Below are 24,518 nucleotides of genomic sequence, written 5' to 3' on the forward strand. Positions count from 1 at the left end.
TCTCACCACATCTCTGCCAACGTGCGCCATACGAACACGAGTGTAAGTGCGTTTATTAATTGCGGGGGGAGAGGGGGTGCAGAAACGTGATTTCTTGCTCTTGGAAAAACAGGCCCCGAAAACCCAGTTGCAGGGCCATGGAACAGTGCTCACAGCCCCAGCATGATGAAGCATGAAATACTTTAAGGGAGCAGTCATTCTTCATCCTCAGCACCTGAGCCTCTGCTGATCCCTCAAGGAGATAGCACAGCCTCCTTCCCACAGGGCCTGGTCAGGCAGCCACCCACTGGGCACAGGCCCTGAATAATTCATGGTCCGCCCAGTCACTCAGTAGTGCCAAGGCCCGCCAGCTGCCATTAACTGGGAGGCAGGCTCCAGGCCTAAGATGAAAGAATGAAATACTATCAACTACCTCGGAGACCTTCTTTACAGGAACTGAAAATCCTTCCCCATGCTCTTTTTCTCCCCAGGTGAAACCATGTACTTTTCCACCAAAGCAAAGTGTAGTTGACTTTTACTCTAAGGAGGATAGGGTCCCAAGTGTAGATGGTGTGGAGTGGCAGCGGAGTGACTTCCTCAAACAAGCACTTGGTCAGGGTGTCATTCCCCTGCTCAGCATGCTGAGATGCATAGGTAAAGGGCCAGATGCTGTGCCTGACACCAGACAGATGCCCCTTAAATGTCAGTCCCCATCCCCTCGTCCTACCTGTCTGTCTGCTCCAGCCAGACCAGTCCCTGCCCCATCACCTGTCTCAGGCTTTCCCATCTTCACGCCTCCAGTCCTGGCCCTCCCCTCTCCTCTCCCTCTGTCTGAAGTCCACCCATCCTTGAAGCCCAGCTCAAAACCTCCTCTAGGAGGAAGCCTTCCCTCCTCCAGGAAGGCTTCCCAGACTATCCTAGCTGGGATTCTGGCTCTTTCTCAGAAACCCTACACCTGCACTGTCAGCCCCCCTTGCCTGGCACCTTTCGTGGGCTGCTGCTGCCCTAGAGTACTGCTTATCTCTTCCCAGGCACCAGTCTTATCTACCTAATTAAAATAATGGAGAGTGCACCAGCTACACAGAAGTGAAAAGTAGGCTGCAGTCTCAGCCGCTGACGCTGACCAGCCTTGCTGACTCAACTCGAGTCCCTTGGCTGCTCACAATGTTCTCCCTAAAAACCAATGGATCTGAAGCAGCAAATCTCCAGGGTCCTATGGATACAATGCTCTTGGAAATACATTATGATCTGTTTTAGGGAAGATGCGAGTCTTACATAATCTTCACTCCATACCTAGTCCAGTATCCTCTAAGAAACAACTGTTCAGAAATGATACAGCCATGTCAGAAGCCTGAACACAGAACAGAGCCAGGGCTCTGTGAAGGGAACTGACACTCCATGGTGAACTGCAGGGCCTGTCCACCTTATGTAACACTCCCTTGTCCATACCTTAATCTTTCACAAGAGGATGAGAGCTAGAGCTCCAAACAGGGGTCAAAAAGGGCCTTCTCAGAATTCACCCATCTGAGCCAAACATCTTATTTACAGAGAAGGAAAACGAGGCCTAGAGCAGCATGCCCAGAGACACAGGTAGTTACTGCACACCAGCAATCAGAAAGCACGCCTTCTGAACCTTTGCTGTTCTTTCATTTCCAGGGAAAACCTGAAGGTATCAGGGGCTGAGGACAAAGGAAGTGGCACGTTATTTCCTGTGCCTTGTGGTCAGGGAAGTGAGTCCAGGGCTTGAAATCAGAGAAAGGGCACACTCATCCCATCTCCTACCTCTCTTCCAGCATCCAATCTGCCTCCTTTGCAGCATCCAACCTGCCTCCTGTCCAGCATCCAACACCAAGCCCTCAGTACAGGCTGGTACTAAGTGGCAGATGGCCCATATCTTTCTGAGTATTCTCTGATATCCAACTTGTACCAGCAGAGAGACAAGGAGGCCCTGGACTATGGTACTGGCCTCTTTGATACAACCCTCCCAACCTAGTAGAGACCCGGACTCACAGTCAGCTACCAAAACCTGAATCCCAAGGCCTGTTGTGCAAAGACCCCCTTTCTCTCAGTTTTCTTCACTGGACTTTCCTCTATTGTTCTTATGATGTTCAGGGGGAACAGTTTACTCAGGAGGCTTTTTTTTTTTTTTAATCTGACCAATGGGTTTTTTCACTACAGCCAGCACTTCAATGACAGGTAAAGAATGAGAGAGAGGGGAGAGACTAGGTTCTTTTCTAAAACCTAATAGGCTCACTTATAACCACCTCTCCACTCATCTTTTGCTACCATTTCTATCACCCTTTTAAATTACCACCTACCAGCAAAACCAGGCATTGTGACCCTGACGGTACCTTTTTCCCACTGCACCTTTAACTTAATAACAATAAACGCTTCAATAAAGGATGGGTAGAAACTGGAACCCTTGTATACTGCTAGTGGGAATGTAAAATGGTGCAGCTGCTATGGAAAACAGTATGATTGCTTCTCAAAGAATTAAAAATAGAATCACAGATGATCCAGAAATCTCAAATCTGGGTTTACCCAAGACAACTGAAAGCAGAATCTCAAAGTGATATCTGCACACGCATGTTCACTGCAGCAGTATTCAGAGCAGCCAAGAGGTGGTAGTAATCCGAATGTCTATGAATGAGTGAATGGATAAGGAAAGGGTGGCTTATACATACAGTGGGATACTGCTGCTGCTCAGTCGCTTCAGTCTGGGCGACCCCACAGACCGCAGCCCACCAGGCTCCCCCGTCCTTGGGGCTCTCCAAGCAGGAACACTGGAGTGGGTTGCCATTTCCTTCTTCAATGCATGAAAGTGAAAAGTGAAAGTGAAGTCGCTCAGTTGCGTCCAACTCTTAGCGACCCCATGAACTGCAGCCTGCCAGGCTCCTTCATCCATGGGATTCCCCAGGCAAGAGTACTGGAGTGGGGTGCCACTGCCTTCTCTGAACAGGATACTATTCAGCCTTAAAAAAAGAAGGAAATCCTTCACATGTTTCAACATGGATGAACCCTAAAGGACATTATGCTGTCATTACAAGGACACTATGCAATAAGCCAGTCATAAAAAGACGGGTACTTACAGTACATGGAACTCTGCTCAATGTTATGTGGCAGCCTGGATGGGAGGGGACTACGGAGGTGAATGGATACATGTATACATATGGCTGAGTCCCTTTGCTGTTCACCTGAAACTATCATGACATTGTCAATCCCCTATACCCCAATATAAAATAAAAAAGTTAAAAATAAAAGATGGGCATTGTATGATTCCACTTACATGAGGTATCTAGAGCAGTCAGACTCAAGGAAACAGAAAGTAGAATGCAGGTTGAAAGGAGTTGGGGGAGGGGGAACCTGGGAGCTGTTGTTTAACGGGCAGTTTTGCAAGATAAAAATGTTCTAGAGATTTGCTGCATGACAATGTCAATACAATTAACAATACTAACCTGTCCACTTAAAAATGGTTAACATGGTAAATTCTATGTAATGAGTTTTTTTAGCCACAATTTAAAATAAAATTAAAAAGGTCTGGTACAGTCTCCAGGGGAATCCACTACTGGGCATAGCTATAAAAGCAGATCTCAGGCCAAGTTTTGTGCCTATGACTCTAAACTTGAACAAAACATTCTCAAATGCTATCAACCAACACATTGATTCCTTTAAGTCCTCTCTTTAACCCTTAAGAAGGAAAAAAAGAAAAAACTGGATGGGAATTCTGCCAACTCCCATTTTTACAACAAAAGTCCCAATAAATTACTCATTGACTTCAAATTGCCTCCAAGCCTCATGTCTGCGTACACAGTCCTCCAGAGTCACTTCCATTTACCCCAGTTACCCCTAATGTCAGGCCTTCTGATCTATACATGCCCAACTTTCATGAAATTGTTTAAAAATTATTTTTTTTCAGTCAGCCTCTTTGAGGTTGAATCCCCAAATCACAAACTTGTAATAGCAGTTTTTGTTATGTTAGGAAGAATCAGCGGCAACATATCATAGTTAAGCAGGCATGCACACACCTACACAATCTGGGTGTAGGTATAGGTGTGGGTGAGTGTCTCCATGAGCAGGCCCACAGGTGCACAGGATCACCTTGGTAGATATTAAACAGAAATGCTTTCCTTACTCCTCAGGTTTTGTGATACTCCCATCATCAACTCTCCTGAAATATTCAGACTCACTGATACCCTCTTAGTGTGGGTACATCCATAGTTTTCTGCTAAGAATAATTTTTGTGTAAAAAGGGCCCATGAAGCAATGGATCACAGCTCTGACTGATCAAAGTGTCCTCCATCCTGCCTAGGTAAGATTACGGAAGGGCAAATGGCAAAAATCATTACACAGAAGAAGGGCCTGTAATTTGAAGTGATTATAAAGTCTTGTTAACACTCTGTAAGAGCCTGCATTTCTGACTCATCAAACATAAAAAGTTTACAAAAAAAATTAACAAGTGACTAGGACTTGAGTCAGAGTCACATGGCATTTAACATTTCCTGGAGAAGGACAAAGGTTGCTATCATCAATACACAGTCTACATCTCATTGTGTACACACAAACCACTGGGAAAAGAGGCCCTAACTCCCCCTGGCAACCACAGGAAGGCCGTCTGCTAACTCCTCAGGAGCCCACACACACTCCTGGAGGCCTATTGTTGTTCAGTCACTAACCTGTGTCCGACTCTTTGTGACCCTGTGCACTGCAGCACACCAGGCTTCCCTGTCTCTCACTGTCTCCTAGAGCTTGCTCAAACCCATGTCCATTGAGTCAGTGATGGCATCCAACCATCTCATCCTCTGTCGCCCCCTTATCCTCCTGCCCTCAATCTTTCCCAGCATCAGGGTCTTTTCCAATGAGTTGGCTCTTCACATTTTGGCTCTTTGGCCACATCAGGTGGCCAAAGTACTGGAGCTTCAGCTTCAGCACCAGTCCTTCCAATGAATATTCAGGGTTGATCTCCTTTAGGATTGACTGGTTTGATCTCCAAGGGACTCAAGGGACTCTCAAGAGTCTTCTCCAGCACCACATGCCTATGGAGGCCTATGGACCTTAAAGGTATATCTAACCAGTCCACCTCCTTGTTTTTCAAATGAGGACAGTGAAGCTGAGAGAGGCTAGATGATTTCTCTAAAGTCTCAACTAGCCAAGCGCAGCAGCATCCCAATCTCCGGACTGCAGTAACAGTATTGACAGCAACACTTTCGTCAATGCCATAAACAGCTTTGGGACCTAAAAAAATGTTCCCTAGCACTTTAATGCCCATCTTTAATGTCTGGCTTTTCTAAAACAGTAGAAGAGCAGTGGGACAGTAGGTATTTAAATAAAGTGACCAGTCACTTTGCAGGATCCTAGGATACCTTTACTAATTTAATTTCATCCTTCCTTAAATAAAACTTACCACTTTTCAAAAGATGTTTACCAAGCTGTTTCTATAACCTACCAACAGTCGTATCTAGGATATATTTTTACCTCCATACCTTATAAGGTAATTTATACCATCATACCTTTTTAGTATACTACTTAACACAAATGTATGACCTTTTTTTTTTTTTTTTAAAAGGTCACTTAGGTCTCCCTTTTAAAACTGGTCACACTTCTCTTGTGCTTGACAATCAGAAGAAAGAATGCTATAAAATATCTGATTCTTTATTCAGCTTTCCTATTAAACAGGTGACGTTTATCAAGAAAGGTTTTAAAGTCAGCTTAATCACCAGTGATGTCACAAATGAGTATTCATTACTTTCAAAAAAAAAAAATCTAAAAGCTTTGTTCTAATATCTGTTCCTACAGCAGTTCTAATCTTCTAAGTTTACTCAAGGTATCTCAAAGCCTTACTCATAATTCTCTAATGGGGAGAGGTACAATATTCTTTTTTCCATGAATTAAAGGGTGTTCAGAGGCCAACAAATACTTATGGGAAGGAGGACTATTTCCAAGGGAGTTAGAGAAGCTGGGTCACAGATAGGCATCAGAGGCTTTCAATTACTGCCCTGGAACGCAGGGCCCCTGATTTATACCACCACTAAAGCAGGCAGGCTGCGCAAATAACAACCTAATTCAGAAAATCTCAGACTGAAATCTGTGAAACAGGGGCTAATGCCCCCTACTGAAGACTGCTCTTAATATTACAGTAATATTTTTATAATCTTGCCCAAGATGAAAGTGATACACAAATTTTGAGTATTACAAATAATCCCCCTGAAAATCTAGCAATATTTCTTCTTTACTATCCCCTGATACCAAACTACAGCTGTCTCAACAAGAGGGAACAGGGCCCTAAAGCTAATAACCCCCACAGAGGACCAACCTTCTTCCAGCAAGTGCAGGCAATTTGACTTGGATGTTCTTTTTTTTTTTTTGGCTGTGCCCCACAGCATGTGGGACCTTAGTTCCCTAACCAGGGATTGAACCCAAGCCCCCTGCATTGGAAGGCAGAGTCTTAACCCCTGGATGGCCAGGGAAGTCCCTCGACTTGGATGTTCTATGCTAAGCTCACGAGTCTCCCTCCGAGGAACACGAGTCTCCCACTTAAATCTCCATCCCTCCCGCTCCCTCCAATTTGGCTATTTGCAGAGAAAAAAAAAATTTTTTTTCTCAACCTCCACTCCAAGAAAAGATTTAAGTATTTTTTTATGACATGCTTTCCCTAAATCATTCTCTCAATAAACATTTAGGGTTCTGATTATGTAATGTGCACTGAGTGCACCCCAAAATAGGAAAATGCAGCAAGAGAAGACACAAATGTGAAGAACTTCTTAAGAGTTTTTTTTAATTAAAAAAAAATGAGGCTTTTCCAATGCCCTCCCCAAACCCCCACCACCACTCCCAGGAGAAGGCCCGGCGTCACAAATGCCCTGTGAACACCACAGCACAAAAGGCCACAGGTCAGCCCTGTCTTTAGGCCATCAGACATATGCCCATGTTCCTGTTTTTCCACCTGACTGCGGATCCACCCACTGTGCATTCATGTATCATTTCTCAATATGGAAGACCTCCTTGCAGAAGGAGAAAGGAGCCCACTCTTCACAAGATTGATCTTCCAAATGTGTATGTGTCTTAGTTGCTCAGTTGTGTCTGACTCTTTGCAACCCTGCCAACTATAGCCCCCAGACTCTTCTGTCCATGGAATTCTCCAGGCAAGAATACTAGAGTGGGTTACCATGCCCTTCTTCGTAACGCACTGTTATAATTAGCAGCCCCTACCACATGCCTACCATGTACAGATGCTAAGCTCGGCACCTTCCATGTTAAAGTTCTCTCAACAGTTACATAGGGAGGATATTATGGTTCTCATCCTATAGAAGTAACTTCGTCCACTAACTTAGAGCTGGTAAGCACCAGAATAGGCATTTAATCCCAGACCCCAGGCCTCGAAAGCCACTCTCCTTTCTCAGCATCAGACCTGAGATGGACAGTCCTGGATGCCTGAATTCAAACTTAGGAATAGCCAGGTGCTCAGGCCCTAGGAGGACCTGTGCATGGGTGTATGACTTTTGCTACAGAGCAAAAACAAATAAAAATTAACAGTGACCTGCCTTGCATACTTGCGGCCAAAATACCCCCCACGACTCTGAAGATACCCCAGCTTCCGGCACCAGAGCAAACAACTTAGCATGAGGCTTCATATAAGCAGAACCAAGCTCCCACTCCTCCAGACACCCTTTCCCACCCTGCCCCGCCAAACAAGGCCTAGAGATTCAGTTTAAGTCCTTGCTTTCTCAAACCCTTGGCCACTGCCCCAGTTTCAGGGCCTCCTCCTCATCTCCAGACAAACAGGACAGTCTCCTTAAATGGCTTCCCTCCATCTAGCTGTTCTCCTTGGCCTTCCTCCTTAGTGTCCCCAGGAGGGCTCAAGTCCCACCTACCAGTGTTCTCAGATTAAGTCACTAGAAGGTTCAGGATCCCTGGGGCTAAAAAAACCAGGTGAGGCCATTCTGTTTCATGCAGAGTGGCTCCAGGCTTGCTATTTTACATACTGAAATAACAAATATGATTCTACTTAAAAACTCTCCAGAACCCAAGCGTAGAAAACCACTAGCTTGAAGGACGAGAGACTACTCCTCGGCGTGACATTCGAGGCCCTCCTCGTTTACTCTGTGGCTCTTGCTTGAGCTCCTTCTCACTTCTGGCGGCTCCCCGAGGGAGCTGGGCACCATCGCGCTGTTCAGGGCGCCACCTGCTCACCCTGAAACTCTGCTGCATCCGCTGTCACTGCCTCTCCTCTGCGAGAACTACAGAAAGTCTTTTCTGTTGGCCACGGGCTTGTTTCCACTTCATCATCTATCTCTATACAGTTGACCCTTGAACAACATGGGTCTGAACTGTGCAGATCACCTATACATGGATTTCTTTCATCAGTAGATGCTACAGTGCTACATGATTTGTGGCTGGCTGAATCTGGCAGATGCAAAACCACACATACAGAGGAACCACGATACACAGGCTGACTATAAAGTTACACCCAGATTTTCTACTGCATGGAGGGTCGGCATCACTAATCCCCGCATTGATGAAGGATTGATTGTATTTCTATAGCTATTCTCAGTGCCTGGCACATAATGGATGCTCAATAACTATTTTATTCATTCATTCACTAATGACTGAATGAAACAAAACATGAAATAATCACTCTAATCATCGTGATTCATAAAGTTTCAAAACAGAGACCACACAGATGTACTTTCAAATGAACCTGTTACCACAGGATCTTCCGACACTTGTTTGTTATAAACTCTAACTAGGGTATCAATACTAGCATTAAAAAAGAGGAACTGAAAATATCAGAGCAACGCATGAAATACATGTAAACACTACTTCGTAAAATTCAAATGTGGGTGGACACACACACATATACCCATATATAGTCCCTTAGGATAGTTCAACCTGATTTTGCAAAAGCAATATGCATTCGGTAGAAACCATACTTCAATCTGTGAATTTTGATCTTTTCCCAGAATAACAATCTGTTTTATGATACTGCCTCGTAATGCTGTGCAGCAGCTCCGGTCAGCCAGGTGATCAACAGCGTAAATAACCGAGAGGGTAAATACAATTACAGCCCTTCTGGTTTTCACTTTTAGTATAGCATACACCATACATTACATGAGATAGACAACACTTTATTATAAAATGGGCTTTATTAGATTCAGACTAATATTAAGTGGTTCTCAGCACATTTAAGATAGGCTAGGCTAAGCTATGGTGCTCGGCAGGTTAAGTGTATTAAATGCATTTTTGACTTGGGACATTTTCAACTTGCTGATGGGTTTATCAGGACATAACCTCATTGAAGATCTGGACATAAATTTATGTGCATACAGTACTGCTACAAACATTCATTTCTTACTGATTATTTCCCTCAAATTTTTTGTTTCAAAATCTTAAGTCAGTTATAGGTTAGATCGATGTGATTACTCTAAGGTCCTCCATTCAGTTTTAAAAACAGAAACTACATGCTTCATGATAAAATTGAGTTCAGATAATAATGGTGTTGAGTGTGCCAATTACAATGGCTCCCTAAATGTGAAAGAGTTAAAAAGAAAAAAAAAAAAACCTACATGTGGGCACACCTGAAGATTATGGCTGATTAAATGCACAAAGAAGGCACAAGCACACCTGTTAATTCAGTGCCTGGGGTTTGGAGGTTCAAATTAGTATCAAGTGCCTCCTCCAGCGTGGCCTCCTTGCCATCCTGTATTTCTCAGGGCAGTCTTAAATACTTCTCCATTATTTACAAGCATCCTACGAACATGGGCTTTCCCTCATATGCTTGGAGGCAGTTCCAGGGATGGTGTGCTCAGGGCAAACATGGGAGGCATACATGGATTCTCTGCAGAATGACCAGTTCCAGATACAAAAGTCTGTATCTTCACTGCAGAGTCACACAGAGGGTAACAGATTTCATCTCTAATCTTATTTCTCCAACATCAGTATATAATACAGCTTTGGGACTATCAATCCATTCAACTATCAAACCCACATACTGGTTAGAAGAAAGGTAAAACTGACCGAGGGGGCCAAGCTGGCTAAATGACAGGCTGCTAGCCCTGTGGAATTAGAAAGTTACTAGATTGTTTCTGTTGTTGCTAACCACAGGAAAAAAAGGCTTAAATTACACAACAGTGAAAGCGACCACCTTGACAACAGCACTCGAGTCCACTTGGAGCCTAGTCTGGGGGACTGAGGAGTGGTCCTTGGCTGTCACCGCAAAAGTGAAGTCACTCAGTTGCGTCCGACTCTTTCTGACCCCATGGGTCCTCCATTCGTGGGATTCTCCAGGCAAGAATGCTGGAGTGGGTTACCATTTCCTTCTCCAGGGGATCTTCCCAATCCAGGGATCGAACCCAGGTCTCCCGCATTGCAGGGAGATCCTTTACCATCTGAGCCACCACAGCAAAATTGGAGGTAATCTAGGAGCCACACACTACAATGATAGCATTCCCTTCTCTGTCATGCATGTTCACCACATTTACCAAATTCCCAATGTCCTTAAAGTCAGGATACAGTATTCCAGGAGGAAAACTGTGGCTGACGTACAAATTTGTTATGAACCACTAAATTATCAAACGCCAGTTCCTGGCACCCACTTGAGGTTAATAATGACACACAGGGGAACACAGGCAAACTTCAGGCCCATCCAGGAAGTGCCTGCCTCTTTAAAGATGCCCCACATTAAGCATCTATAGTATCCCAGAAACACGGAAGAGAGACAGACAAAGAGGGAAGAGGTCCAGAAACACTGCAGTGACCTGAAGGAGGAGCAGTCAAAACAAGAAATCTTCAGCTTTAACTCTTCTGCCCAACAAACAAATAAACAAACAGACAAAATACCTAGGGGCAGACCTGTGCATCACAAAAGGAGGCAGGGGCCACACTGACAGCATCGTGGAAGAATGTCTGATCCACCGTATAATGGTCTATACCAGCTTCCAAACAATGCCCCAAACCCCCAGAAGCCTCACTGTCAATTAACAATAGAGTAGGGAGATCAGACCAAACTCCCAATTCTAACTATCAACTGGTCCTGCTACTATTCACAATAATTTAAATGGAAAATATTTCAAACTTTTAGTTTAGCACAACAGGTGCCCCGTAAGAAAGTGCCATTCCAGACTTTTTCCCAGTATGGTGACATTAAGCCCAACATCAGCATGTTCCTCACCAACATGGAATCTGTTTTGAGGAAACAGACTGTATAAAACAGTCATCAAGACATACACCAAACTTTCAAAAGGAATTATCTTTAGGAATAGAGACAGGCTTGGGGGAGGGGAACATTCACTGTCTACTTCCACAGAGTTTGGATTTTCTTCTTTTTTAACAGTGCATGCATTGCAAAGTCGTTTCTGACCCTTTGCGACCCCATGGACTGTAGCCTATCAGGTTCCTCCATCCATGGGATTTTCCAGGCAAGAGTGCTGGAGTGGATTGCCATTTCCTTCTCCAGGGGATCTTCCCAACCCAGGAATTGAACCTGGGTCTCCCGCATTGCAGGCAGATGCTTTACCGTCTGAGCCACCAGGGAAGCCCATGATATACAATGCAATATTAATACTTTATAATATATTTTAAACTAAAAGTCTTAAATACATAGAACTAATTTTTCAATGGGTATTGCAGAAACTAGGGAGAAATTTTCCCCAATGAAGTGACACTTAGCAGCTCTGACCATGAACCGGTTCTTCAGCACAACAAGTAGAAGTATTAACACATGATCACATTCTGACTTACACAAAGAATGTTGAAAAAACATGACGCACTGTTACTGTCTCTGAGGATTTTTAGCAATCAGCCAGAGAGACAAAGCACAGATGCATCCACCTTGAGCACACACACAAAATTAATAAGACTCAGGCTGGAGCAGTGGTGAGAGCTTGGGATTCCCGAAGACTTAAGAAGGTGACCCAAATGGTAATGTGCAATGCAGGGAGTGCTGGGGATCTGGCAAATGGCCCAGCATCTCCCTGACTTCAGCCATCTGTGGCTTACGATGCCTACAGACACAATCATGTGGCTAATAAAGCCATTTCACATACATGCTCAAAAAATCACAGGACTCTGAGGAAATTTAAACGTGTGGGGCAAAATTTTTATCAGCCTCACCCAGTAATACATCACTACCTTAGGGTTCTGAAAATTCACAGGTCTACAGAAAAGACATCAAAACTTCCCTTAAAAATTAAATAATGATAATCTGAAATCAGAATTGTGGGAAATGGGTATGTTTATCAATCAGAAAACAGAGACTAAGATTCAGGTTTTGGGAAACTGTGACACCTTGATATAACAGTCCCATGTACTGACTGTCTTATATAGCCTATTTCCCAAAAATAGAAAACGTACCGGTAAGGAACATGCTAATGTACTTACGTCACTATACTGCTAAGAAATCTGGAGTGACGTGCTATTACCAGGTACCTGTCACACTCTTCTGGTCGTTGAGGCCCCAAAAGAAACAATGGTCTAGACTGTTTCCAAGTCACTAAATTACCAAGCAAATTCACAAGTTAATTTAGGTACAAACTGAACAGCTAACTCTAATAAGGCACACTCTAAACACCGACACACTAATGTTCATTTCTCTATATTTTTTCGAAGGTATTAAAGGAAGCTGTTGAGTCTTCCCTGGTGGCTCAGAGAGTAGGAATCTACCTGCAATGCAGGAGACCTGGGTTTGATCCCTGGGTCAGGAAGATTCCCTGGAGAAGGGAATGGCTACCCACTCCAGTATTCTTGCCTGGAAAATCCCATGGACACAGGAGCCTGGTGGGCTACAGTCCATGGTGTTGCAAAGAGTCGGACATGACTAAGCGACTAACAAAAAGGAAGCTATAAGGTTACCGGTTGCTTTGTTTTAAAGAAGCATTTAGTCAATGGTGAAAGTCACCGGGCCATTTTATAAAACAGTTTTATCTCTGAATCAAGAACATCAATCTATCCGAAAACAGGTCATGAGCATCCACTGTTATGCACTGCCATCTGCCCAGCACCCGCCCCCTTTTGTAGGAAGAGCTCCATGTGATTCCAGGGAGAGCTACCATGTTCTTACATCCCTCTGCACCCCCACATCACAGTTCACCCATTCAGGAGTTACCCCTTGACCAAAGTCTATTAAATTATAGCCTCCTTATCAAACAGCCACCAGTGATGCCAACTGAAACTAGAAAAATGAGGCAAGAGACAGATAGCAAAGTTCAGAGGCACATGGCAGCCACATTTCCTGCTACCTGGAAGACCGCCTGCAGGAGTAGAAATAGAAGCTAGAATCAAGAGGCTGGGGGACAGAAACCCCTACTTTCTGTTGTTCTGGGGCCTGTCTGCACCTTGCCTTCTCTTCCGATCAGCTGTTTGGCCCTTCCCTTGGTCACACAGAATACACCAGTGTCTTTCCCCCAAAGTCCTAACATAATGTGCCTTCCCCCACCACACCACAATTCTGCATGAGAAACGCCAACCATAGCCTCCAACTGCCAGCTGAATTCTCTCTAAGCCATGGATGGATGGGGTGGGTGTGTTTTATCCATATAGCTTCCTACTCTTCACCAATGTTCTGGACACCGCTCCTAAAAGTAGTCATTTATAAGTAATCAGTTGGTCACGACCTGTATAAAAACATTCTCTGGGCCAACTGGAGCCCCATCTCCATACTCAACCTCACAGAGATGTAGACTAGAGAAGCCAGGATATTGAATCATTTAGCAATGAGGTCAGAACAGAAAAGACTGGCAGGAGATAGAGTTGGAACTACAACAAACCAAAGCCACGTGTGAGCTGATGTATGGTGAACAGACACGAGCACTATGCAAAGGGCTCTGGTCAGCGAGGCACCCTCCACCCCCGCCCCACATCTGAAAGATGAAGATCACCTCCAGCCCTACCGCAGCCTCAGTCACTAACGAATTTCTGGGTCTCCCAAGCTGGAAGCTTTGCAGCAACCTATGCCCCTACTTCACCACACTCCACCTTTTTTTATTCAGATACTTAAGTGAATCCCTGTTTCTGACAACCAGAAAGGGCGAGCCATAATAATTCTGAACGCAGAATTCTTTCCAGAGAAGCCCATCAGCAGGCATAAACCAAATGCTTGTTACCGTGGTACCCACAACCCTCCCACTGGACTACTATATTGAATGCGGTCATGTCAAAACTCATGACAGATACACCACTGAATAACCAAAGCCATATTCTTAAATCAGCTTGGTGTCAAGCATCAAAACTGTAATTCAAGAAACTAACATCTCCCCACATCAGTTTTCTCTACAAATTAGAATACTAAACTGAATGGTACTGCTGAAAATGGCAGCTAAATAAAACATGTTAGCTATCTGAATTTCACTGCAGAATTGACTTTGTGATATCTTTAGTTTGTTCTCATTGTGAGATGTGTTTTTAAAGTGGACAGGACTTTATAAATGCCTTGCATATAAATGATATAGTATCTTCTTACTTTCTTATATTTTCTTCTTCACTTGCTCATGGTTCCACTTTGGTGGAAAACTGGCTGAAGAGTTGAACGGTATAAGTGAATTCAACAGAGGGAACAAATACGACCATACAAGATGACCAAACACCCATCGGTAGGTTTTTCTGGTGACCGCATCCAGGTAAATGGAGAAGTACTTAACTCCACAGGGTCGGATGCCTACGAGGGATCTGCCATCTGCTCCAAGGCAACTGCCAAATAAAATCACAGTATTCTGGTGTTGGCAACTTTTACAGAATTTTTTCTGTTCTTTCCTACTCATCTCCCACCATTACTTACATAAGAGAACAGAGGGAGAAATGAGGTATTGACACACACCACAGCAAGGATGAACCCTGAAAATATTTTGCTAAAGTAAAAGAAATTGGTCACAAATAGCCACATATTGTAGGATTCAATTTAGTCGAAATGTCCAGAGTAGACAAATCCATAGTCAGAAACTAGATTAGTGGCTGCCTGGAGATGGGGAGGAATAAAAATGGGAAGTGACTGCTAACGTGTACATGACTTCTTTTTGGGGTGATAAAAATGTTCTGAGATTAGTGTTATTAGATATAACTGAGTATATTAAAAACCACTGAATTGTATACTTTACAGGGGTAAATTTTACAATATGTAAGTAGTATCTCCTTGGACTGCAAGGAGATCCAACCAGTCAATCCTAAAGGAAATCAGTCTTGAATATTCGTTGGAAGGACTGATGCTGAAGCTGAAACTTCAATACTTCGGCCACCTGATACGAAGAACTAACTCACTGGAAAAGACCTGATGCTGGGAAAGATTGAAGGCGGGAGGAAAAGGGGACAACAGAAGATGAGATGGTTGGATGGCATCACCTACTTGACAGACATGAGTCTGAGTAAGCTCCGGGAGTCAGTGATGGACAGGGAGGCCTGGCGTGCTGCAGTCCATGGGGTCGCAAAGACTCGGACACAACTGAGCGACTGAACTGAAGAAATATCTCAATAAAGCTGATACTTAACAGACAGACAGATGGCTGTGGGTAGGGGGTATACATATGCAGAGAGAGTAGGAAAAGCAGAAGACTGGATAAAAATCATAATGTTTTCCTCTTTTGCTTACCTAGGGAGTCTCCAACAAAAGACAGGTCACATTCCCTAAGTTAAATCATAAATCAACCATAAAATATAAGGAATTTTCTCCTAAAAATGGTGATCGGAATTCCTCAAAGATAAGAGACTGACTTAAGGAAAATTTTCTTGTTGGGTGAGAAGTTAAGAAAAGGGCTAAGATGTAGTGAAGGTAAAAGTGTTAGTCACTCAGCTGTGTCCTACTCTTTGCGACCCTATAGGCTGTAGCCTGCCAGGCTCCTCCATCCATGGCATTCTCCAGGCAAGAATACTGGAGTGGGGTGCCATTCCCTTCTCCAGGGGGATCTTCCCCACCCAGGGATCAAACCCAGGTCTCCTGCATTGCAGTAGATTCTTTACTGTCTGAGCCACCGGGGATGCAGCAAGGGATGATAAGGGAATGAGGATCGAGAAGTTCTCTGCCAAAGGAATGAAACTTGAAAGTGACTGAGGGGCAGGAACGGGGGCTAGGTTAGGAAGAAGAATGGTATGTGGTTAAGCGGTTTGATAAAGGAGAGGCTGGTGCTCCCAGACAGGATCATTCATCTCAGCTACTACGGAGTTCCAGCCACTGCTGAGATGAGAAAGAATTTGAAGACTATAAGGAACAGGTGCAGGAATCCAAGCTGATTTCAAAAGTCAAGAGGGGGTCATCTACAGCAGCAGGGAGAAAGAGATGGGAGGGAAATCTGAGGAACCTGTATCTAAAGGAGAAAGAAAAGATTCCTGTAGTCCTATGGCTGGGACACTACTGAAGCTTTACGTGTACAGAAAATAAATTGAGGATATAATCCAGGACTGAATGTAATGACCTAAACAGACTTTCTCTCAATAGCTTTGCATAAACCCCTTTGATATGAAATGTTCTTCCAGATTCAGATTTCACAAGCAATAGGTGGTATATTTCCTGGGCACTAGGGACCATGCCGCTCTCAGAAATAATCCCAAATAATGCATAATTTAGGCAAAGAGCCTCAAGAGTAGATGAGAACAGAGATTGGTGATTTAGTTACTAAGTCCTGTCTGACTCTTGCAGCCCCATGGACTGTAGCCTGCCAGGCTCCTCTGTCCATGGGGTTCTCCAGGCAAGAATTTTGGAGTGGGTTGTCATTTCCTTCTCCAGAGGATCTTCTTGACCCAGGGATTAAACCCATGTCTCCTGCACTGCAGGCAGATTCTTTACCAGCTGAGCAACCAGAGAAGCCCCCCACTCCATCATGCAAAACGCCTTTCCCTTGGGGCATAAAAGTGTTCCATCTGAACAGGGTGGTGGGCAAGCGAATAAGAAAAGCTCTAGCTTAATTTTCAAGGAATGAGTCCAAGCTCAAGGTGGTGTACCATCTTGGAAGGCTGAAAGTGCTTTCTATTTTCATGAAAGGCATTCTCAGAGCCCTGCAGCCCAGCCTCTCCTCATTTGCTGCAGTGGAAACGGAAGCAGCTGCGCCAAGGTTCAAGACTCAGTCTCTCTCCGAGTTCCAATGGGTTTTATATTACTCGACTCAGACTCTTAAAAATGGTTTGGTTTTTTTCCCTCTCGCAATCAATGTTTTCCTCTAAATTACTAGAGCGCTAGTTGCCTGCACTACTTTCTTGGCACTGGCATACAAATAAACAGGCTTTTATCTTCCTAATTGGATCATTCCAGACCATGTTTTATAGATCCCTTTGCATATTCAATAGCAAACTGGCGCCATACTTTCACTAGAAGGAAGTAAAATATTTTATATATATTTGTTTGTTTGTGTATTCATCCTGGCAGGGGAGATGGATTGTACATTAACAGGCGTATTCTGGGAAGTAGAATTCTATGTAAAACCACTATAGTACAGGAGGTCTTAAAAAATATGAAGCCAGTATCTAATTTAAAAACTCATTATTACTGGTAGAAAAAACAATAAGACATCTCTCTCAAAAAAGGTAAATTTAAAAAATCTTTTACCTTTCTTTTTTAAAACAGGAGTTACTGTTTTTCTTTTTGATTTTTTTTTTTTTTTTTTTGCTTTTAATTAATTTATTTGGCTGCACTGGGTCTGTTTCAGCATGCAGGATCTTTAGTTATGATATATGTGATCTGGGCTTCCTAGGTGGCACTAGTGGTAAAAAAAAAATCTGCCTACCAATGCAGGAGACATAGGAGTTCAGCCCTTGAATTGGGAAGATCCTCTGGAGGAGGGCATAGCAACCTACTCCAGTCTTCCTGCCTAGAGAATCCTTTGGATAGAGAAGCCTGGTGGGCTAGGGTCCATAGCGTCACGGAGTTGGACACAACTGAAGTGACTTAGCACACACATGTGGGATCTAGTTCCCTGGCCAGGGATCAAACCCAGGCCCCCCTGTACATTGGCAGCTCAGAGTCAGCCACTGGACCACCAGGGAAATCTCCTCTTCTACAGTTTCAAAATAAGTTTCCATCACCTGTGCTGGTCTATCCATTTGCGAATTAAGTATACTAAATCATATAAGTATGTAACCTTAATGATACCTTGGAATTTGCAATCAACGGGCAGAAAGCAGAGGCAAGTTCTGCTCTAACTCTCATTGTATAAAATCCAGGTCTTTTCTTCTGGAGAAAACCTCAGCCTGAGTTTTTTATCTGTAACTGCAGAGTTTTTTTAGGATATACTTTTGAAACGTCCCCACTAATTTTAATTAGCACTAGAGAGCTCATTTGTGCCCTAAGAAATTTCCTGCTCTCCGGAGATTACAAATTAAAAGACCCATACAACCACAGGGCCTGGGGATGGGAGTGGGGGTTGGGGGGAACCTCAATCACTCCCTGGAGGAGGATCCACCCTGAAGGGGCCTATAATGAGGGCAGGGATTTCAGCAAGAAATGCTTGGTCACCCCAATGAAAACTCAGGTTTAAAGGGAATCTAGTTGATACACACAGTTACTAAATAAGTGTTATTTACTCTATCCATGTAATGTAAAAGATACAATTAGGTGCTTTCACTTCATTTTCTCAGCTTCCTTGATTCTCCACAACCACATAAACTCGAGGTCAATTTCTTCTGTCATTCCCACAGCTTTGCAGAAACGCTCTCCTGCAAAATTTTAGCTCATAAATTCTGATGAGTGACAACTCCCAAAGTCATTTTGGTTTTAATTTCTGACATTTTTTGAAATGTTCATTTGTACACAGGCTTTCTCCTACTACTTCTGTGTGCCATTATATTGGGAGCGGGAATTAATCAAAACTTTGGGATGTGATATTAGATGTTAAGATGTTTTTATGCTTTTTCCCTAATTATCAAATTGTTCAGATTTATTTCAGGAAAAAGTTCAAATACAGATATGAAAAAAAATCACTCAGAAAGAAACATGGAATATTTTGGTACACAGCCTATTTTTTAAAATTCACTGTTTATGAGTGTTGATATAAAGATATTAATTCTAATTACTTTATCAAGCTAAATGTTACACTTTTTAAAAGATTACTTTTTCTACCTGCCTTAATTTGTGTTGATTCTACAAAATATAACCTAAACCATAAACACCCATCACTTGTAAAAAGAAAATGTTTACCTTTTACATTTCTTTAAAAGAGTAAACGGTTTTTTTAAAAAAGCGTGTAAGCTTCAGGCTCACAGCAATAGAATTCTCATCTATATACACTACACAGTGATTGCCAGCACAATTTCAGTTACCATCCATTCACCAGTCGACACCCTTCACCCCCATTACCCACTCTCACCCCCTTTCCCTATGGTAACCACTAATCTGACCTCTGTGAGTTCGTTTCTGGTTTATTTATTCATTTGTTTTGTTTCTAGATGAAATGGCCTCAGACACCCGGCGAAGTAGACCAGATGACCATCAATCCTCTACACCAGTCTCAACACATGATTCCCCAGACCAGCCGTGATAGCATCACATGGGAAACTGTTACGAACGTCAATCATCAAGTACCATCCTGGACTTACTGAATCAGAAACTCTGGGAGTGGGCCCACAATCTGTGCTTTGACAAGATCGCCACAAGATTCTGAAGCCCACTCAAATTCCAGAACCACGGTTCTAGACACTGCTGGACTGGACTGTTATTCCTGCTATTAGCATGTTAGGCTTCTTGGAGAGCTCAGAAATTGTTCTGTCACACAGACCTGGGAAGTCAGAAAACAAGCAAGATAGTTTCCTCAACAAACAGATGGTTTTCCTGGCATCTTCTGGATTCACTAAAAGCAATTTCTTTTTTCTTTTTACATTATATATCCTGGAGGCAGCATGTTTTCTTTTCAATAACTCCTCACAGTTACTCATGGCTTCTTCAAGCCACAGGATGCATTCCTGAGCCTTCTAAAGATCTTTCTAACACGTCTGAATTACCCATTATCATTCCTCTCACCCATGAGCTCTGAATCATTTTGCATTTTATCGAATACAAAAAAATGGTAGGCTCTACACTTCAGAGCTGGTCTGCCTTTAGCCACTTGTCAGCAGTGTCACCTTGGCAAGCCACTTAATCTGCCTGTGCCTCAGTTTCCTCACCTGTCAGTTCAGTCAGTTCAGTCAGTTCATGGGCTTACCCTGCAGGTAATAATAACCTCCCCCACAACTGCTATGGGATTAACTTTTAACATATGAAATGAACAGTGCCTGACACACAGTAAGCATGCTTACTACCATTATGTTCAAGGACCTGGATAACACAGAAGGAAAGGCATCTTAGGAAGTGTAAGGACAACTGATTAATCCTAGGAACAGTTGGGGACCTCCTCTGGAACTACAGAAACAAAGAACAAGGATCTGCTCTGCAATCGGCAAGTAAAAGGAAATACTATAGTTGACCCTTGGACAACACCAGAGTGAGGGACACCAATTCTCTACAGTTAAAAATCCCCGTTGTTCAAAGGTCAACTGTACACAGCAGTCTGGAACCAGAAAGCAACTGATCGGTAATCAAAGATGACTGGTCACTATAGTATCACACTGGTCTAAAGGCTCCAAGGAAAACTCAAGAAAATGAGGTAAGAGATTGAAATACAAATCAATCTGCTAGCACAGGACAAGATCATGGTTTCCATGTTAGTGAATAAGCTAGGAAATAATGCTCCAATTCTAGAGTGACTATCTGGTTAATCATTTATTTGTATCCTCAAATCAGGTAAGTTCAAGAAAGATCTTTAAGTCACCACCACTCAAGAAACAAACTCTCCTAAGGGCAACTGAAAATTTTCCCACAGCGTTCAGTTGGCTTCATCCCCAACATCCATTTCCCTCTTCCTCTTTTCCCATTATATTCCACACTTTCTAGCCAAGCTGTCTGGGTGGGACTGACCCTTCATCGGCCCCACCACTCCCCATTCCCTGCACTCCAAGAAGCAGCCTGATTAGCTGATGTCAACCAGCATAACCTCTTGTGACTCCAGTGGAGAAAGGTTCTGAGGGAGGCATGTGAAACGAGCATAATCGGTCAAGCTGGTGAGGCTGATCCCAGGGCCTCGGTGGAGGCACAGCACTGGGCAATCAGAGGGGCACTTCTCTGCTGGATGTCCTTTCAGACAGATCTGGAACCTGGGGCAGCTATCCTGGGACTCCAGGACCCAAGAGCCTACCTGATAATGGTAGCCTACACCAGCAAAGCCAAAATGCAGAGAGACAGAAAATGGATCCTGGTCACACCACTTAAGCTCAGGAGCAAGTCTAGCTTCCAGGTGAATTTGCCTACTACTGTGCCACTTCTCTTTGTCATTTAAACTATCCTGGATTAAGTTCCTCCTCTAGGCAGTACATGCCTCTTAATCACATTATACTGTAAAGGTAACAAAAATGTGAGCTATCTTCACAATTAACAGTAAACTTACCTTTTTAAGCTGTGACTTCAATTTATAGGTCATAATTAAAGATATCAGGAAAAAATACATAAACCTGATTTTCTCACTCAGAAATCATTTTATTTGAAATCTCAAAGTACAGAGGCAAGATTCTGAATAAACTCCACATGGTTTACACATATTCAGTACTGCTGACTCTTCACTGTGACTGAGCCCCTTCCTGATCTTCAGGGCCATCACAGGACAGAACACTCCCTGCTCACCTAGGGCCCTGGTAAAAGTGTGCTTTAAGAACTGAACAGCAACAAGGGAGTGAGAAATCACAACGTAGGGGACACAGGCCTGTTAACTTGATCAATGGCAGACTTACCTGTATTAAACGTGCCCTCACCAGATTAAGCTACTGCTCTTCAGATCAAAAACTTCTGCATGTGATACAAACTAACCTTAGCCACTCAAAGTAAGTACTGTAACACGTCTGGTTAATTCATATATCACAGTCCATAAATAAACACGTTTGTTTGTATTCTGTTGATCTTTACACCAGCAGTCCCCAACCTTGTTGGCACCAGGGACCACTTTCGTGGAAGACTATTTTCCCATGGACCAGGAGTGGGGGGGATGGTTTTGGGATGATTCGAGTGCAGTACATTTGTTATGCACTTTATTTCTAATCTAGAGCTGTTGCTGATCTGACAGGAAGTACCAGTCCATGGTCCAGAGGTTGGGGACCCCTGCCTCACACAACATGAGTTTGAACTGTGCAGGTACACTTACACACCAATTTTTTCAATAAATATATAGATACACAGTAAATGTATTTATTTCCTTATGATTTTCTTATTAACATTTTCTTCTTTTCTCCAGCTTACTTTATGGCAAGAATATAGTATATAATACATTTAACTTACAAAATTTATGTACTCGTCAACTGTTTATATTATTGATAAGGTTTCAGGTCAACAGTGGGCTGTTAGTATTAAGTTCTGACAGTGAGCTATCAGAAGTTAAGTTCTGGGGGAGTCAAAAGTTAAATGTGGATTTTCGATGTGCAGCAGGTCAGTGTCCCTAACTCCCACATCGTTCCAGGGTCAACTGTATTTTTATGTCTAAGGTACAGTACACTTCAATATTCTGAAACATAAGATGTGCTAAAAATAAAACAATCTGACAAACACAGGGCAACCCTTTCTGAACGGCTATACAAACACCCTGTGCTCTGAATCATTCTGGCCTTGAGACCAACCATTCTCCAAATAGAGAACTGGCCATCTTCTGAAATGGTCAGCTTGCTCTCGTAGGACATGGCCAAGTAGATACGAGTCTATCGTGCGAGGGCAACAGACTGACTGATTTCAAAGGGATCTGTAAGGCATCTCAGGCCTCGATGATGGGGTGGGAGGAAGACCTACCTGCCAGAGCCTTGATGCGCGACCGCTCAAAGAGCCGTGCGGAGCTGTTCTCATTGTCCCAGTCGTCCACGTCCCAGCGGTTGTTGACGTCACTGTACTGCTGCTGGATCTCAATGTTGTCGTAGTCTGTGGCTACTGTGGTCGTCATCTTGGACCGTCTCAGCTGCTCCTCCACATCAGCGCCTTCTTAGAAGTCTCTGAGAAAGAAAAGGAAAACCCTAGTCAGATATCTATTGGACCCTACAAACCTACTGAGCAGAGGTGAGCAGAAGGTAACACAGGTCCTACGTGCCAAGAGTAGGTCTCGGGAGTCCATCAGAGCTGGTTTGGAACGTCAGCAATGCCTCATAACACGTGTGTAACCTTGGCCGCAGCACTTAACATCTGAGACTCCATTCCCCCAGACATTAAAGGGGGAAGATACTCTACAGATTGTTGAGAAGACTGAATGAGATGATAGATGTCCAACAAAGGGTGGGTTCCTCCTTCTTTCTAATGTTTAAACTTTGTAATTTTAGAGTTGCACTGAAGCTGGATGAACACCTTCCTTAGGCTTCTGAATGAACACATTTTTTTTTAATGTTTATTTACTTATTTGGCTGTGCCAGGTCTTAGATGCAGCATGTGGGATCTAGTTCCCTGACCAGGGATTGAACCCAGGCCACCTGCATTGGGAGCATGGAGTCTTAGCCACTGGACCACCAGGGAAGTCCCTGAATGAACAAATTTATTTCTATTGTGTGTCACCATAAACTGCAAGTTTTTAGCTTCTCCTAGAAATTCATACAACGTGATGTGAGAGAACTAACATCACTTTATCTAACCACCTCATTTACATGTTAGAAAACTGATGCTTAATATTAAATGACATAGTAAACCTAGATAGCATATTAAAAAGCAGAGACATTCCTTTGCCAACAAAGGTCCATCTAGTCAAAGCTATGGTTTTTCCAGTGGTCATGTATGGATGTGAGAGTTGGACTATGAAGAAAGCTGAGCGCCAAAGAATTGATGCTTTTGAACTATCGTGTTGGAGAAGACTCTTGAGAGTCCCTTGGACTGCAAGGAGATCTAACCAGTCCATTCTAAAGGAGATCAGCCCTGGGATTTCTTTGGAAGGAATGATGCCAAAGCTGAAACTCCAGTACTTTGGCCACCTCATGTGAAGAGTTGACTCATTGGAAAAGACTCTGATGCTGGGAGGGATTGAGGGCAGCAGGAGAAGGGGACGACAGAGGATGAGATGGCTGGATGGCATCACTGAATCGAGTGAGTTTGCGTGAACCCCGGGAGTTGGTGATGGCCAGGGAGGCCTGGCATGCTGCGATTCATGGGGTCACAAAGAGTCGAACACGACTGAGCGACTGAACTGAACTGAATGACGTACTGGTGGTGTTTAACAGACATCAAAAAAATGACTAAATAATGACTGAAATTACGTATATGACTGTGTTATTACAAATTCTACTACCAACCCCAATACCCCCGCCTCAGGGGTCCAACCACGGCCACAGTGTTTTACAGGGATAAATGGGAATTCTCAGAACTTTGGTCTCAATGTTTGGCCCATTGCCATCTTTGCTTTATCACAGGGCCCTCAAGAGAGTTAGGTGAAACACATTTAGCTGTAAATATATAGCTTCTTCCTTCAATATAGCTATTATGCATTCATGGAACCAAAAATGTACTGAGGACTCAGTACACGCTCGGCACTGTTCCAGATGCCGGGAAAACAGTAAACCAGGTAAGGACCAGGCACTAGCGAAGCTTACACCCT

At 43.5% G+C, this 24,518-nt stretch overlaps 1 protein-coding gene across 5 annotated transcripts in view; it reads right to left on the reverse strand.

Moving 5' to 3' along the window:
• The window catches only part of SPTBN1 (spectrin beta, non-erythrocytic 1), a 210,742-nt gene that overhangs the window by 123,047 nt on the left and 63,177 nt on the right, over positions 1–24,518 (reverse strand). For all 5 annotated transcript variants that reach the window (XM_042246161.1, XM_015094381.3, XM_042246160.2 and 2 more), the window contains exon 2: positions 22,742–22,938. In XM_042246161.1, the coding sequence (XP_042102095.1) occupies positions 22,742–22,889 (148 nt within the window). In that variant the 5' untranslated portion in view covers positions 22,890–22,938. The remainder of the gene's footprint in view (positions 1–22,741; positions 22,939–24,518) is intronic.

The sequence above is a fragment of the Ovis aries genome, chromosome 3 (genome assembly GCF_016772045.2).
Source record: "Ovis aries strain OAR_USU_Benz2616 breed Rambouillet chromosome 3, ARS-UI_Ramb_v3.0, whole genome shotgun sequence".
Lineage (NCBI taxonomy): Eukaryota > Metazoa > Chordata > Mammalia > Artiodactyla > Bovidae > Ovis > Ovis aries.